An 11864-nucleotide genomic window follows, 5' to 3' on the forward strand; every position below is an offset into this window, starting at 1 on the left:
TTGAAGACCTCATGGCACCAGGAAATGTCTATCAGAATATTGTGTGTGGATTTATTTAATCAAAGTCAGACATAATAGCAGTTGTGCCCACCAGCCTCGGGGTATAATAGTAGTTTGGGTGAAAACAAACAAACAAGCTGAATGTGAATACACGACAGAAAAAGTGAACCAGGGGTGAGGGAAATATGTGGCCAAATGCCAAAGAGACAGCTCACTGTTAGGGTTCTTTGGCTGGGCGCAGGAGTGCTTTCGATCTTTTTGTCTGGCCTGGCCCCCATCACTTACATTGTAAGTGCATTATGAAGGGACCCTATATGGTCAGAGTGAACAGGAGGAATGATTATGGCGAGAAAAAAATCTTTTAATTGTATTTTTACACTGATGTGTACACTTTAAACTTAAGGGCTGTAGTTTGGCAGTGTAGGGTAAGTAATGCGTCACTAGGGGGCAGTAATACCCGCACATACCGGATGTTAGCCGCCGTTAACTACATAGAGGAAGAGGAGTGAAAGTAGTGCTTTTCTCATGGTTGCGTACATTTACTGGATGGTTTTGTGCAATAGCGACATTGTTTACAAAATATGAAGTGAGAAGTAAGTCATAATCCCTGCACTCATGCAGTAGTACAGTGTAGTATGAACTAGTAGTGTAATTCTCACCTGTTTATCTCATGAAAGTAAGCGCATTGCTAGCTGGGATTGCTAACAATAACAGTGCTCGCTGTTAACGCTGTTTGCATTTTGTCCTCAGTATTTTTATTTTTCATTTCATCACCTGAATATTTCATTGTGTGTGTGTGTGTGTGTGTGTGTGTGTGTGTGTGTGTGTGTGTGTGTGTGTGTGTGTGTGTGTGTGTGTGTGTGTGCGTGTGCGTGTGTAGACAGATAAGGTACACTTCGTTGTTTATCCTGAGCGCGATGGCTAACCAGAGAGTGCTCCCTCAAAGCAAAGAGACTTTACTGCAGAGCTACAACAAGAGGCTGAAAGATGACATCAAGTCCATCCTGGACAACTTCACCGAAATCATCAAAACTGCAAAGGTACCTCCTGACTTCTCTTGTCTCTGATGTGTAAGGACGGGTTCCCAATTGTTCAAGTTTGTCTTAAAGTTACAGTCAGAAGCCCACATGAACATTGAAGCATGTTTTTTTTGTTTTTTTTTTACTGTTGTCATTCCTCCTCTTCATGCAGGTCATGAGAAGAGATCCCTTCATAGTGTTCTTAAAATATAAGCCTTCTTCCGTGCAAAAATGTTCATCTGAAGCTAATATGAATCCTCAGTCATCCAAATCACCTTTCAACGTTACAGTCTTGTTAGTGCCAAAGTCCCTCTTTTTGTTACTATACTTCCACCACAGTTCAACAGGGAAATGCAAAGAGGGAATTTGACTGTAAATGTGGCAGATATCTACTTGATATGACTAACTCAGACTGCTGGAGCCTCATATAAGCTTTAGATAAACGTTTTTTGCAATGTTTGCATAAAATGACTGTTTGGACATGCTGTAGATTTTGCCTCCCATCACTTACATTGAAAGTGCAGTTGAATGGGGATCTTTTCATATGGGCATCTGACTGCTTTTGAGACAGATTTGAAAAATTGTGAACCTGTCCTTAATTCCCCCTCTTGTACCCTGTATACATGTTATCTTGTTGCCCACCATACATATTAGTCAGGTAACATGATCACCCTGTTTTCTCCCCTCAGATAGAGGAAGAGACACAGGTTTCTCGACCAACTCAAGCAGAGCAAGACCATTATGAGATGCATGTACGAGCAGCAAACATTGTAAGTATTGCAAGAACCGAAAGAACCAATCACATCTGCTTCCAAAGCAACTTAACTCTGCTATTGCCTGAGCAATTAGAGGGATTTTTTTTCTAAATGTGCGCTTCTGCTTTTGAGTAAGTTCAAGTTTTGTCGTTCAGCACTGTCCGATAGAATTGTGTATCTTTTGCTTCAGTTTGTTTCAGTTCTTTATTAATTATGTTTAGATTTACTGGACAACATGTTTTATAGCTGCACCATTCCTGTAAATTAAAAAAAAATGTTGATATGCATCATTCATGCAAATTTCCCAAAAAACATTTTTTACCATATTTTGGACATTTTATAAAGCAAATGACTAATCAATTAATAAAACAATAATCCACTGGATTTTGAGTACTTATCTTGGTTTGTGTAAAGTATGGCTGCGCAGAATCAGTTTCTACTTGCTGACCAGCCTGTGGGACAGTGTGGTTTCAGAGGTCAAAGCTTATGTGAAGTGCATCATAGCCTTGTGATTGAAAATGACTTTAGTCCAGAAATAGGATATCATTCACTTCGAAATCTGTTTCTCCTCATCTGTTTGCTCATTTCAGGTACGTGCCGGTGAATCCCTGATGAAGCTGGTTTCAGATCTGAAGCAGTTCCTGATTCTGAATGACTTTCCCTCCGTGAACGACGCCATCAGCCTGCAGAACCAGCAGCTCCGCTCACTGCAGGAGGAGTGTGACAAGAAGCTCACCTCACTCCGCGACGAGATCGCCATTGACCTGTATGAGCTAGAGGAAGAATATTACTCCTCCAGGTACAAGTAGGCTCATACTTGCCCCCATCCCACTGCCCCTCTGTTGTCCCATGCCCAGCACCATGTACTGCGTCACCCTTACCATTCACCACTGAGCCCAGGGAAAGCCTGACTCCTTACAGGGCTGAATTTATCTCATCTTCATCCGTCAGTCCAAACTGTACATGAGCACAATTCATAGCCGGGGTTCACTGTAAGTCCAGTAGATTTGCACCATACACGATGGAGCTCACCTCACTAAGTGGCTAAGTGTTGTTTCATGGTTTTTTAATTAAGTGCCTTGACTGATGTCCTGCCCTATTTTATATATTTGTGTCGTAATTGGTGAAAGTAGAAAGAAAATAAGCGTTTAAGAGGCTGAATATCAGTAATGTAAATGCTTGCAGCTTGAATCACTAAAGGTCAGGATGCATTTTTAGTGCAGTTTATTGGCATAGTTGGAAAGCCAGGGCTCTTCTGGTGACAAGGATACATGTTATAATTCAGAAGAGAAGGCACTGCTGTTGATTTAAGTTTATTTCTAAATGGTGATTAGATAGATAGATAGATAGATAGATACTTTATTAATCCTGCTTTTAAGAGAGATGAATGATTTAAAGGAATGAAAGTCAAGAGATTATTGCTCTTAGTTCATTTAGTATTTCCATATTTTACAATTGAAGTAATCAGTGCAAAAAATTGATATAATAGGTACATTTTATTAACGGATGATAATTGATCGGTTGTAAAAGGCCTAGTTTTGTAAGGAAAGCAAGCTCCCTTTAAGCGTAAACTATATCAGAAAATATATTTAATAAATGCATTATTCATTTAAGATTATTGTTTCTATTTAAGTCATAAAGATAATGGTGATGTCCTATGCGCTAGATATTGAGGATAGGTGGATGTTGAGGGTAGACTATAAAATCAGACACAGCTGTTTGCTGTTATTTATTAAAGGTCAAATCTTAAGTTACTAATAGTTTGTCAAGCAGATGTTTTCTGTAAAAGCAGTAAGGTTTTTTTTTTTTATGATTCCGTCCCTAAAACCACAAATGACTCGAGCTGTAATCATGCAAGCAGTGTCAATCACACATGGTGCGGTTGTACATGTGCACCAGTTGTTCCATTAGACCCAGAATGATTTAAGAAATAAACTAGAAAGAAAACACTGTTATGGTTTGTCTGGTTTTTCTGTAAGAAAGCTTTGAGAGGTGTCTCTGTCCTGTTTGGAGCATGCTGGGTGTGGGCCTTCCTTCCTCACTACACTTGCTCTGCTTTCTCCTCCATCAGCGACTAACCCCACCTTTTTGCTTAAATGAAAACAATTGATCAGTCGTACCTCTTAATAGCACCAAATTAACGAACAGTCACTTTAATGTCTTCGCCCACGTTCCAGTTTCCAAGTGCTTTTGCATAACCTCCATGCTTGTCCGTTCTATCGCGTGTGCTTTTATGTGCTGCTGTACGTGTATGGATGTGCTTAATTCTGACCTGCTGCTCTCGTCTGCTCCTCTTTCTGTGCTGCACTGACTCTTTGCCTCCTACTGGTTTCTGCTCTGCAAAGCTACAGTCAGTGGGAGAGCACTGATCTGCCCCTGTGTGAGGCCTTCCGGCAGCGAGACAGCTGGGCCTCCCCAGGCAGCAGCTGCAGCTCTACCCAGGGGGAGCGAGAGGACGTGGACGTACCTCCCTCACAGGAAACAAACCTTCAACACCACCTTAATGGGCACGGGACCACCTCCATAGAGAAACCATAAGGAGGGAACTGGACACGAACTGGAACACACAACACTAGTGCTTAGTTTGGACTTGGCTAATTTAGATTTCGATTACGTACTCTGAACTAGTGTTTGATAAAGTCTACCACTATTTTGTGTTGTACACATTGACTCAAATATAACTGAACTCAAACTTTCAGGCTTTGAGGACTTATTTTGCCAGAAGATGTATTTCAGGAAAAGTGCAAAACTCCTACTTTGTATTAAAGAAAGAGGAATGATTCAGAAGAATGATGGTGTAACACTTGTCAAAGTAACATTCCCCTCAGTCTAAAATGAAATGTGCATCCAATACTGAAGTAAAATACAAAGTATGTACAATATACAGTTTTATGTGTGCACACTGGACTTTGGCTCAAGTATTGAATGAGAATGTATGATCTTACATTTCATTTGTAAAAATGTTCATTTGTAATGTTTTATTTCCGCTTTTCTTTTTTTTTTACTCCACCATGCACTGACCAAATTAAAAAGCAACAAATGTTTTATGTTTTTAATAAAGACTGAATTCTACAACTAAAAGTCACAACTTGACAGTAGAATAAAATGCATTTGTCTTTGATTTCAGATTTCCTCTCCATGAATAGGACCACCACTCACTTAAACATCAATATTATTGCTGAGTTCCTAAACAGATATTGATCTTATTTGTTGTTGGTCATCAGATAATTATGAAATACGATCCTCCCTTTTAACATAATACAAAGCAAATGAACTTCAAATCGAAAACCACTATTTGGCGATATGTACAGTATTTACAAAGTACAACACTGTCATGGGAGTCCACTCTGTTCAATTTAATTGGGCAAACCAGTCTGCAAATTATCTTTATGGCCAATTTTGATGCTTCAGTCTCTAAAAAGTCGGACATAATTTTGAGTCAAAGAAACACCCAGTTCCTCAATATCGTCGATTCATCTTCTTGAACTTCTCATAATGGTAGTCGTCTGTAGCCTTTTCATTGTTGGGACGTTTACGGTAGTTGGGTGGTGTTGCCACTGTGGAGTAACAGGAGAAGTTATAAAGACTGAACAGTAACTTATCTTTTACAAAATATGTTGCAAAGAGCTGGGCAACTGCCAGACAGAATACCAAAAATACAATTGTCATTCACTATAAGAAGAGTGTAATTGTGTGTATGCGCTGCTTACCCTCTGGACCTGGTTTCTCTGTGTCACCCACACGCAGTGGCCTTGCTTTGGGCTCTTCTCTGTGTCTGTGGTGTCTCTGTGGTGCATTCACGTCCTCGTGATAGACTGATAAGAGACATTTTTTATAGTTAGCCAACCGTTCACAGCTCATCATCACCTTCTACTGTTGTCTCTATTAAAACTGCTACATTGACAGAACTCACAGCGGTTGTGCTGGACGTAGTTGACAGCAATATTGGTGGGCACAAATGATGTGCCGTTGTCTTTCTTCTTGTTCCTCTGTTCTGCCAGCAGCTTGGCCTTTGCATCCTCTGTACAGATAATGTTCTTTATCTTTGCACTGGGAAAAAAACAACAGACTGTCAGTAACTGTTGAATCCTTTCTGTCTGATAGTCCCTGCAATGTCAAAAGGTCTTTCTTACACATAATACATAAAAATACATACTTAGAGATTTAAAAATAAATAAATCTAAATACACAGATAACTGAGAGACTTCTTTACATACTCAATGCCAAGGTCAACCTCTGGGATCCCGCTCAGCATCTGATTGGATAACATCTCCTCTGTCTTCTTGGCAGAGTTCACTCGGATGCTCTCGGGCAGCTCATACAGGTGGTCCTCCGCATTCTTCACCTTAACTTTTTGTTCCTCAGCTTCCACAAGGCCCTTCTTCTTTTTCAGCTCTGTCTCAATATATTTCATCCTGTAGGATAGATTTTTGAAAAATCAAAACAAAACATGCAGCTTTGAATATTTATATGAAGCACTTGGTAAGCAGCTGCTTGTTAGTGATCATACCTTGAGAATATCCTGAATGTTAGGGGTTAAAATGTGTATCACAAATGAAAAAATATGCTTACATGTCTGCATCCTCATCTCTTCTATTAGTTTCAGCTGAAAAGGAGGTCCCCAGGTTGAGGTCAGTCTCATCCTCTGTCCTGCATGTAGAAGCAGAGGTCATCTTAAGTCAAATCATGTCTCATGAAAAGATACATTCTGACATATCAATGCATACACATTATACACAAAAAACATTGAAGTAGTTGGTTTTACTTACATGTCCCTATTCCTATCTTTGATTTTCTTCATGTCTACAACCCCTCCGGTTTTCAGCTTGAAAGGGTCATTCTGAAAGAAACGTTTATTTTCGACAATGAAAAAAATGAAAAAACTAGTTAACTAGACAAATATGCAGGCTATTCAAAGACACTACACATTTTAAGATGTCACTTACATCAGTCTCAGCATCTGGTGGCAGTTTCTCTCCTACCAACAAGGCAGTCACACTGAAGAAACACAAAATATGAACATCGATTTACATCCAGTGGTGGAAATTTTAAAAAGAACATTTACTCAACGACTGCATTATGAACAGTGCTTGAGTATTTCCATTTGACGCTATTTTATACTTCCACTCCACTACATTTCAGAGGGAAATATTGTAATCACTGATGCTTCAGTATTAATAATCAAATGTTGTCATGTATAATAATTTATCAGTCAGAGGGACCAAACCACTTTTTATATTGCAATACTTCAAATAACGTTACTTATTTAGTTTTACTGCAGTAGGATTTTTCATGCATGCGTTATTATAATGAAGTATTTTTACATTGCTGTATTGGTACTTTTACCAAAGTGAATATACCAAGATGTGCTCATAGTGTCGTTCATTCACCGTTACCTTACCTGACTCCAGTCTGTCGTTTCCGCAAAGACTGAAGTTCTTTGGCCTCCTCTACTTTTGTCCTAAAACACAAGAAATACATATTAAACCAAATTCACACAAACCTATTAAGTTAATTAAGTCGCTAAGTAAGCTTAAGTAACTTTACACAAAGAGCAGTCGGCCACGTTAGCTTCTGTACATGACAAAACTAAGTTACCTGACTGCTTGAGTTGTCTCATCCTCCTCGACATCAGAGGAATCCTTTCTCCTCCTAAAGTTTTTCCCACTCGGCATTTTTAATGAAACTTCACCTTATTTCTATGCTTTTGTAAAAGCTGCGCTAGTCGACGTCTCGTTGTCGCGGGGGAATTTTAGCTAACGTACAATAATACTACGTCACTTCGGCTAATTCGACGTGACGATTTCCGGTCTTGTTTAGGTAACCATAACAAACATGGCGGCGTACAGACAGGTCGGCAAGTTGTTGGGTGTTTCAGCAAGACTTTCGCGACCGTAAGTGTACATGTTTTTAAGTTATGAGGGTGCCATGTCTTCTCAGTTTGTTCACATGCATGTATTGGCTTCATAAGTACCGGTTGACGTTAACCATTAGTGGCTAGTCGGATAAGTCATGCAGTGACGCAGCCTGATTAGATGATGCTGCCTCGTCTATTTGTTGTAACTCTTTGGATTACAGTCTGGATTTTAAGCCTTTTTACATGATAAACAGAAATAACCATTTAATTGCATATTTTGGACAATTTTACAAATATATAAATTTTGCCAAAAATAAACACTAAAATAAATCAGATGAGTTGAACGATAATGAAGTTAGCTTTCGATTGGGTGTTAATGGGACCATAAGTAATTGTATTTAGCTGCTGATTTCTCGTTTTTTGACCATTTACACCCGTGACAGAGTATTTGGCCTCACAGCCATAGCTGTTTAAACCCAGTCAGATCTGTGAAACCTTTATTGTGCTCATGAAATCAGGGGGGGGGGAGGCTATTTCACCACAAAAGCAATAAAATGGCCATTTTTCTTTACCTCTTCCCAAATCTGAAAGTGGGATTAATGAAGGGTCGTGCTACGATGTATAAAACTTTTTCTTGAGGTTAAGTGGTGCCTAAAACATCAGTATTCATGTTTACCTTAACTCCGAATCAGAAGATAACTTCAGCTTTGTTCAATTGATTGCATAATTTACACCACTTTAAATCCACAAATTGAACTAGTTGTGACCTTTAACTAGTGGTATAAGTACTCAGATCCTTTACTTTTGTAAAAGTACCAATACATCAATATAAAAACACTCCATTGCAAGTAAAAGTCGACACAATTAAATGTCAGAGGGTAAATGTAATGCACTGTATGGTAAATATGGAGTGATGTCAGACACAGCCATAGTTTTTGATATGACATTTACTTACTAGGAACTTCCAAATACATATATTTAATCCACATTAATTACTGACATCTTCATTATACAGGAGTATTCACCAGTCATTGTGACCATAGTGTCATTATGAACACTGCAATGTTGTCTTTTCAGACAATGTTGCAACAGTCTTTTCCCTATAATACATGTCAAGGAAACTGTGATTCAAAGTTGTAAAACAATACAACAGAGGGGTTAATACTGATTTTCCATTCCTCCTTGTGTTCTATATATTATGTATATCTGAATGTGTTTAAAATCCAATAGTAACAACACCCTGCCCGTAAAAGCGATGTAGAACCAAAGTTAATCAGTATTACAATTAAATGCAGATGTGAATGAGCAAAATGACAAATGATAATATATGAAATGGTGTGCTATATCGCCCATTGTTATTCCTGTGTATGAACATTGCGTATGAAAGGGGTTTTAAAAGATTAGATTATTTGTACCAGTTACTGCTACATTCCCAAGTATGAATGTGTAATATTCAGATTTTTAGCAGTATGCATGTATGAATAAAATGTGATTTTAACTGTAATACATTTATGAATCTCTGTCTCTTATTTGCAGTGTCAGTCTTGCTGGCAGTGGATATCAGAGCTCCAGATTGCACTGGCTTTCACATAACACTGGAGTCAAAAGCGCATGGCCACAGAAACCCCATTTGGTTGTCCCTGGTGTGTATTCCTGCTGCACTCTTCTGTATCTTTATGTTGGAGAAACACATTATAATGACTTATGTTTCTGTACTCTTTGCAGGAAGGACCATGTTTGTGCAGACACAGGACACACCAAATCCAAACAGCCTAAAGTTTCTGCCCGGTCGCATAGTTCTTGAGGAAGGAACTATGAATTTTGCTGGCCCTCGTGATGCCTTCTGCTCACCTTTAGCCAGGTCTGTGATTTGACAAGACTTTTTCACAGCAGGAAAAACATATATAAATAATAACATTGGCCATGTTCCAATGTTTCAGAGCTAAATTGAATACAGCCCTTATTATTATTTGTTCTTTAGCAAGTCACGTGTCAAGGTCTACTCACCTGTCATACCAACTGTTTGACATTTCCACACGCAAAACAAGTTTTAACACTTGTAAACCAAAGGACATTGTAGTAAGACTTCAATGTGCTGCTCAGAATGTCATTGAATCTCTAAAACTGGGCACATTTTATATGATCCAACCCATAATTGTGTGAAACTTTGTGTGTCTTTCAAAGCTCATATTCTCTTGCAATTCATGCAATCCGATTGAGTTTAAGATAATTAGATTTAATAGTTCTAACCTGAAATACTGTAAGTGCTATGTCACGACATATGATAATATGTTAGATAGCTTTTAAACAGTAGTTCAACTGTTTATCTTATCACATGAGCAATTAACGAATCAAATTCTTGTTGACTCAATTTTAATCTATTTCCTTGAAGTGTTTTTCTTAACTTTTGTGTATTGCACTTTATTATTTGGAGTATTCATACTCTTAGTATAATCGGTGTGTGTGTGTGTGTGTGTGTGTGTGTGTGCATGTGTGCGTGCATGTATGAGCATTTTTATGAACTACCATATGGGCCAAAGACGGACAATGCATTATTTTAATCTAGTCTTATTTATGTTTGAAGCCAAAAGGAATTAATTGACATATAATTAAGTTTTAATGGCTCCTGTTGCAATGTGTCAACTTCTAAACATTTACAGTTTCATCTTATATTCATCTTAGTGAAGTTTATGTATGTGTACATTTTTAAAGCATTATATCCATTCTATATCCATCTATTGATTTTGTCTGTAATATTTTTTTTTTTATCATGCCATTATCATTAATGCACCAAACCTTAAGTAATGTTCTATATTGTCTTTAGACAGCTGTTCAGGATTGATGGTGTTAAGAGTGTCTTCCTGGGCCCCGACTTTATCACCATAACAAAGGTAAAACCAGGTCTAGTTTAATGACCAGCACAGTGTGACATACTGTAATCTCGTTGTTTTTAAGTGCTTGTTTTCTTTGTCTCTGTTCATTTAGTCTGATGAAAATATGGAATGGAAGGTAATAAAGCCTGATGTCTTTGCTGCCATTATGGACTTTTTCACCTCTGGACTTCCTATTGTCAATGAGGACAGCAAACCTAGTGCAGATACAGGTAGGAATTCAACCAGCTGTGTATGACACAAACTTTAAACAGACAGAAACACTTAAGACCAGTTGTTCATGAGTGTCTCCACTTTTATTTTCAGCACCGTCAGATGATGATGATGAAGTAGTTGCTATGATCAAAGAACTTTTGGATACTCGAATAAGGTAGCTGCTGTTTTTGGGATGGTTGTTAAGACGTATTATAATATCTGGTTTAGTCCCTGTTGCTCTGGCATTCTGTCTGTTTGTCCACACTTATTGCTGTTGTTTTCCCCCAGGCCAACAGTGCAGGACGACGGAGGTGATGTTGTGTATCGGGGGTTTGAAGATGGTGTTGTTAAAGTGAAGCTGCAGGGCTCCTGTACCAGCTGTCCCAGTTCCATTGTTACTTTGAAGAGTGGGATCCAAAACATGCTACAGTTTTACGTCCCTGAAGTTGAATCAGTGGAGCAGGTTTGTTCTCCTGCCAAAAGAAAGACAGTAAAAAAAAAAACTGTGCTTAATGTAGTTACAGTGGTGTACACTTCTTACTTATTTTTTTAATTAAGATAAATGAAAATCTGCATCTTTAAATTCACACATTCAGCACACATAGCGACAAAACAAAAATGCATAAAAGAAGATTTGCTCTGGTGAAAATTATTTCTATGTTTTTTGGTTTATTTCCACAGGTGAAGGATGAGGAGGAAGAGGAGGCTGCTCAAGTCTAATTCCACTGAAACGAGAACCACATTTACACATTCATCCCCACCCTGGCCAAGCCATATGTGCAAAGAAAGTAGCATCTTTCTGCCTGGTATTTAGCTTATCGGTGTGGGAGTACTCATTATCGTCATCATCATCATCATCATCATGTTATCACTGATTTTGGTATTTGTTTTGTGCTCACTGGCAACATTTCAGAAGAGCTCGGTCATAGAAACTGATATGTGTGTAGAGCTGAAATAAATTGTATTTATTATTTCAAACCTTTCTGTATCAGTCATTAGTCAGAGCTGCTTTCAGGCTTAAAAACATACTGTATGTATATAAATAAAGTTTATTGAAGTATTTTACAACTATGTGTTTTACGTAATCCAACAGTTTGTATATGGTGAGAATCATGTATGCGCTTAATGTTACATAATCATGATCCTT

General features: G+C 38.3%; 3 protein-coding genes across 5 annotated transcripts; 2 read left to right on the forward strand and 1 right to left on the reverse strand.

The window, feature by feature from the left end:
- The first annotated feature begins 486 nt into the window (after positions 1-486).
- med22 (mediator complex subunit 22) lies at positions 487-4682 on the forward strand. Of its 3 annotated transcripts, none has more exons than XM_062418083.1 (5): positions 487-593; positions 881-1040; positions 1709-1789; positions 2365-2573; positions 4120-4682. In XM_062418083.1, exons 2-5 carry the CDS (start codon positions 918-920, stop codon positions 4310-4312), a joined length of 606 nt encoding a protein of 201 aa, XP_062274067.1. In that variant the 5' UTR covers positions 487-593; positions 881-917; the 3' UTR covers positions 4313-4682. The 3 variants fall into 3 exon arrangements, with proteins under 3 accessions (XP_062274067.1, XP_062274064.1, XP_062274068.1); XM_062418080.1 differs by having other exon boundaries at positions 503-586; XM_062418084.1 differs by lacking the exon at positions 4120-4682 and having other exon boundaries at positions 503-586; positions 2365-3724.
- A 130-nt stretch (positions 4683-4812) lies between these two features.
- c4h9orf78 (chromosome 4 C9orf78 homolog) lies at positions 4813-7522 on the reverse strand. Its single transcript, XM_062418079.1, has 9 exons — positions 7373-7522; positions 7176-7235; positions 6721-6772; positions 6544-6614; positions 6347-6424; positions 5992-6189; positions 5688-5824; positions 5485-5589; positions 4813-5331 (listed from the first exon to the last, which is right to left on the reverse strand). The coding sequence occupies exons 1-9, from the start codon at positions 7447-7449 to the stop codon at positions 5234-5236; spliced, it is 876 nt and encodes a 291-aa protein (XP_062274063.1). The 5' UTR covers positions 7450-7522; the 3' UTR covers positions 4813-5233.
- An 82-nt stretch (positions 7523-7604) lies between these two features.
- nfu1 (NFU1 iron-sulfur cluster scaffold homolog (S. cerevisiae)) lies at positions 7605-11785 on the forward strand. The gene is made up of 8 exons (XM_062417623.1): positions 7605-7668; positions 9168-9274; positions 9357-9492; positions 10456-10522; positions 10617-10734; positions 10829-10892; positions 11006-11180; positions 11399-11785. The coding sequence occupies exons 1-8, from the start codon at positions 7610-7612 to the stop codon at positions 11435-11437; spliced, it is 765 nt and encodes a 254-aa protein (XP_062273607.1). The 5' UTR covers positions 7605-7609; the 3' UTR covers positions 11438-11785.
- The last annotated feature ends 79 nt before the right edge of the window (positions 11786-11864 follow it).

Source organism: Scomber scombrus, chromosome 4 (genome assembly GCF_963691925.1).
Source record: "Scomber scombrus chromosome 4, fScoSco1.1, whole genome shotgun sequence".
NCBI classification, from domain to species: Eukaryota; Metazoa; Chordata; class Actinopteri; order Scombriformes; family Scombridae; genus Scomber; species Scomber scombrus.

Coding starts and splice junctions, on each gene's coding strand:
- nfu1 (XM_062417623.1), top strand. CDS start 7,610: ATGGCGGCGTACAGACAGGTCGGCAAGTTGTTGGGTGTTTCAGCAAGA. Junction 10,893..11,005: donor CTTTTGGATACTCGAATAAG/GTAGCTGCTGTT, acceptor GTTTTCCCCCAG/GCCAACAGTGCAGGACGACG. Junction 11,181..11,398: donor AAGTTGAATCAGTGGAGCAG/GTTTGTTCTCCT, acceptor TTATTTCCACAG/GTGAAGGATGAGGAGGAAGA.
- med22 (XM_062418080.1), top strand. Junction 1,041..1,708: donor AAATCATCAAAACTGCAAAG/GTACCTCCTGAC, acceptor TTCTCCCCTCAG/ATAGAGGAAGAGACACAGGT. Junction 2,574..4,119: donor GAAGAATATTACTCCTCCAG/GTACAAGTAGGC, acceptor TGCTCTGCAAAG/CTACAGTCAGTGGGAGAGCA.
- c4h9orf78 (XM_062418079.1), bottom strand. CDS start 7,449: ATGCCGAGTGGGAAAAACTTTAGGAGGAGAAAGGATTCCTCTGATGTC. Junction 6,190..6,346: donor AGAGATGAGGATGCAGACAT/GTAAGCATATTT, acceptor TCTATCCTACAG/GATGAAATATATTGAGACAG. Junction 5,332..5,484: donor AGAGAAACCAGGTCCAGAGG/GTAAGCAGCGCA, acceptor GTTACTCCACAG/TGGCAACACCACCCAACTAC.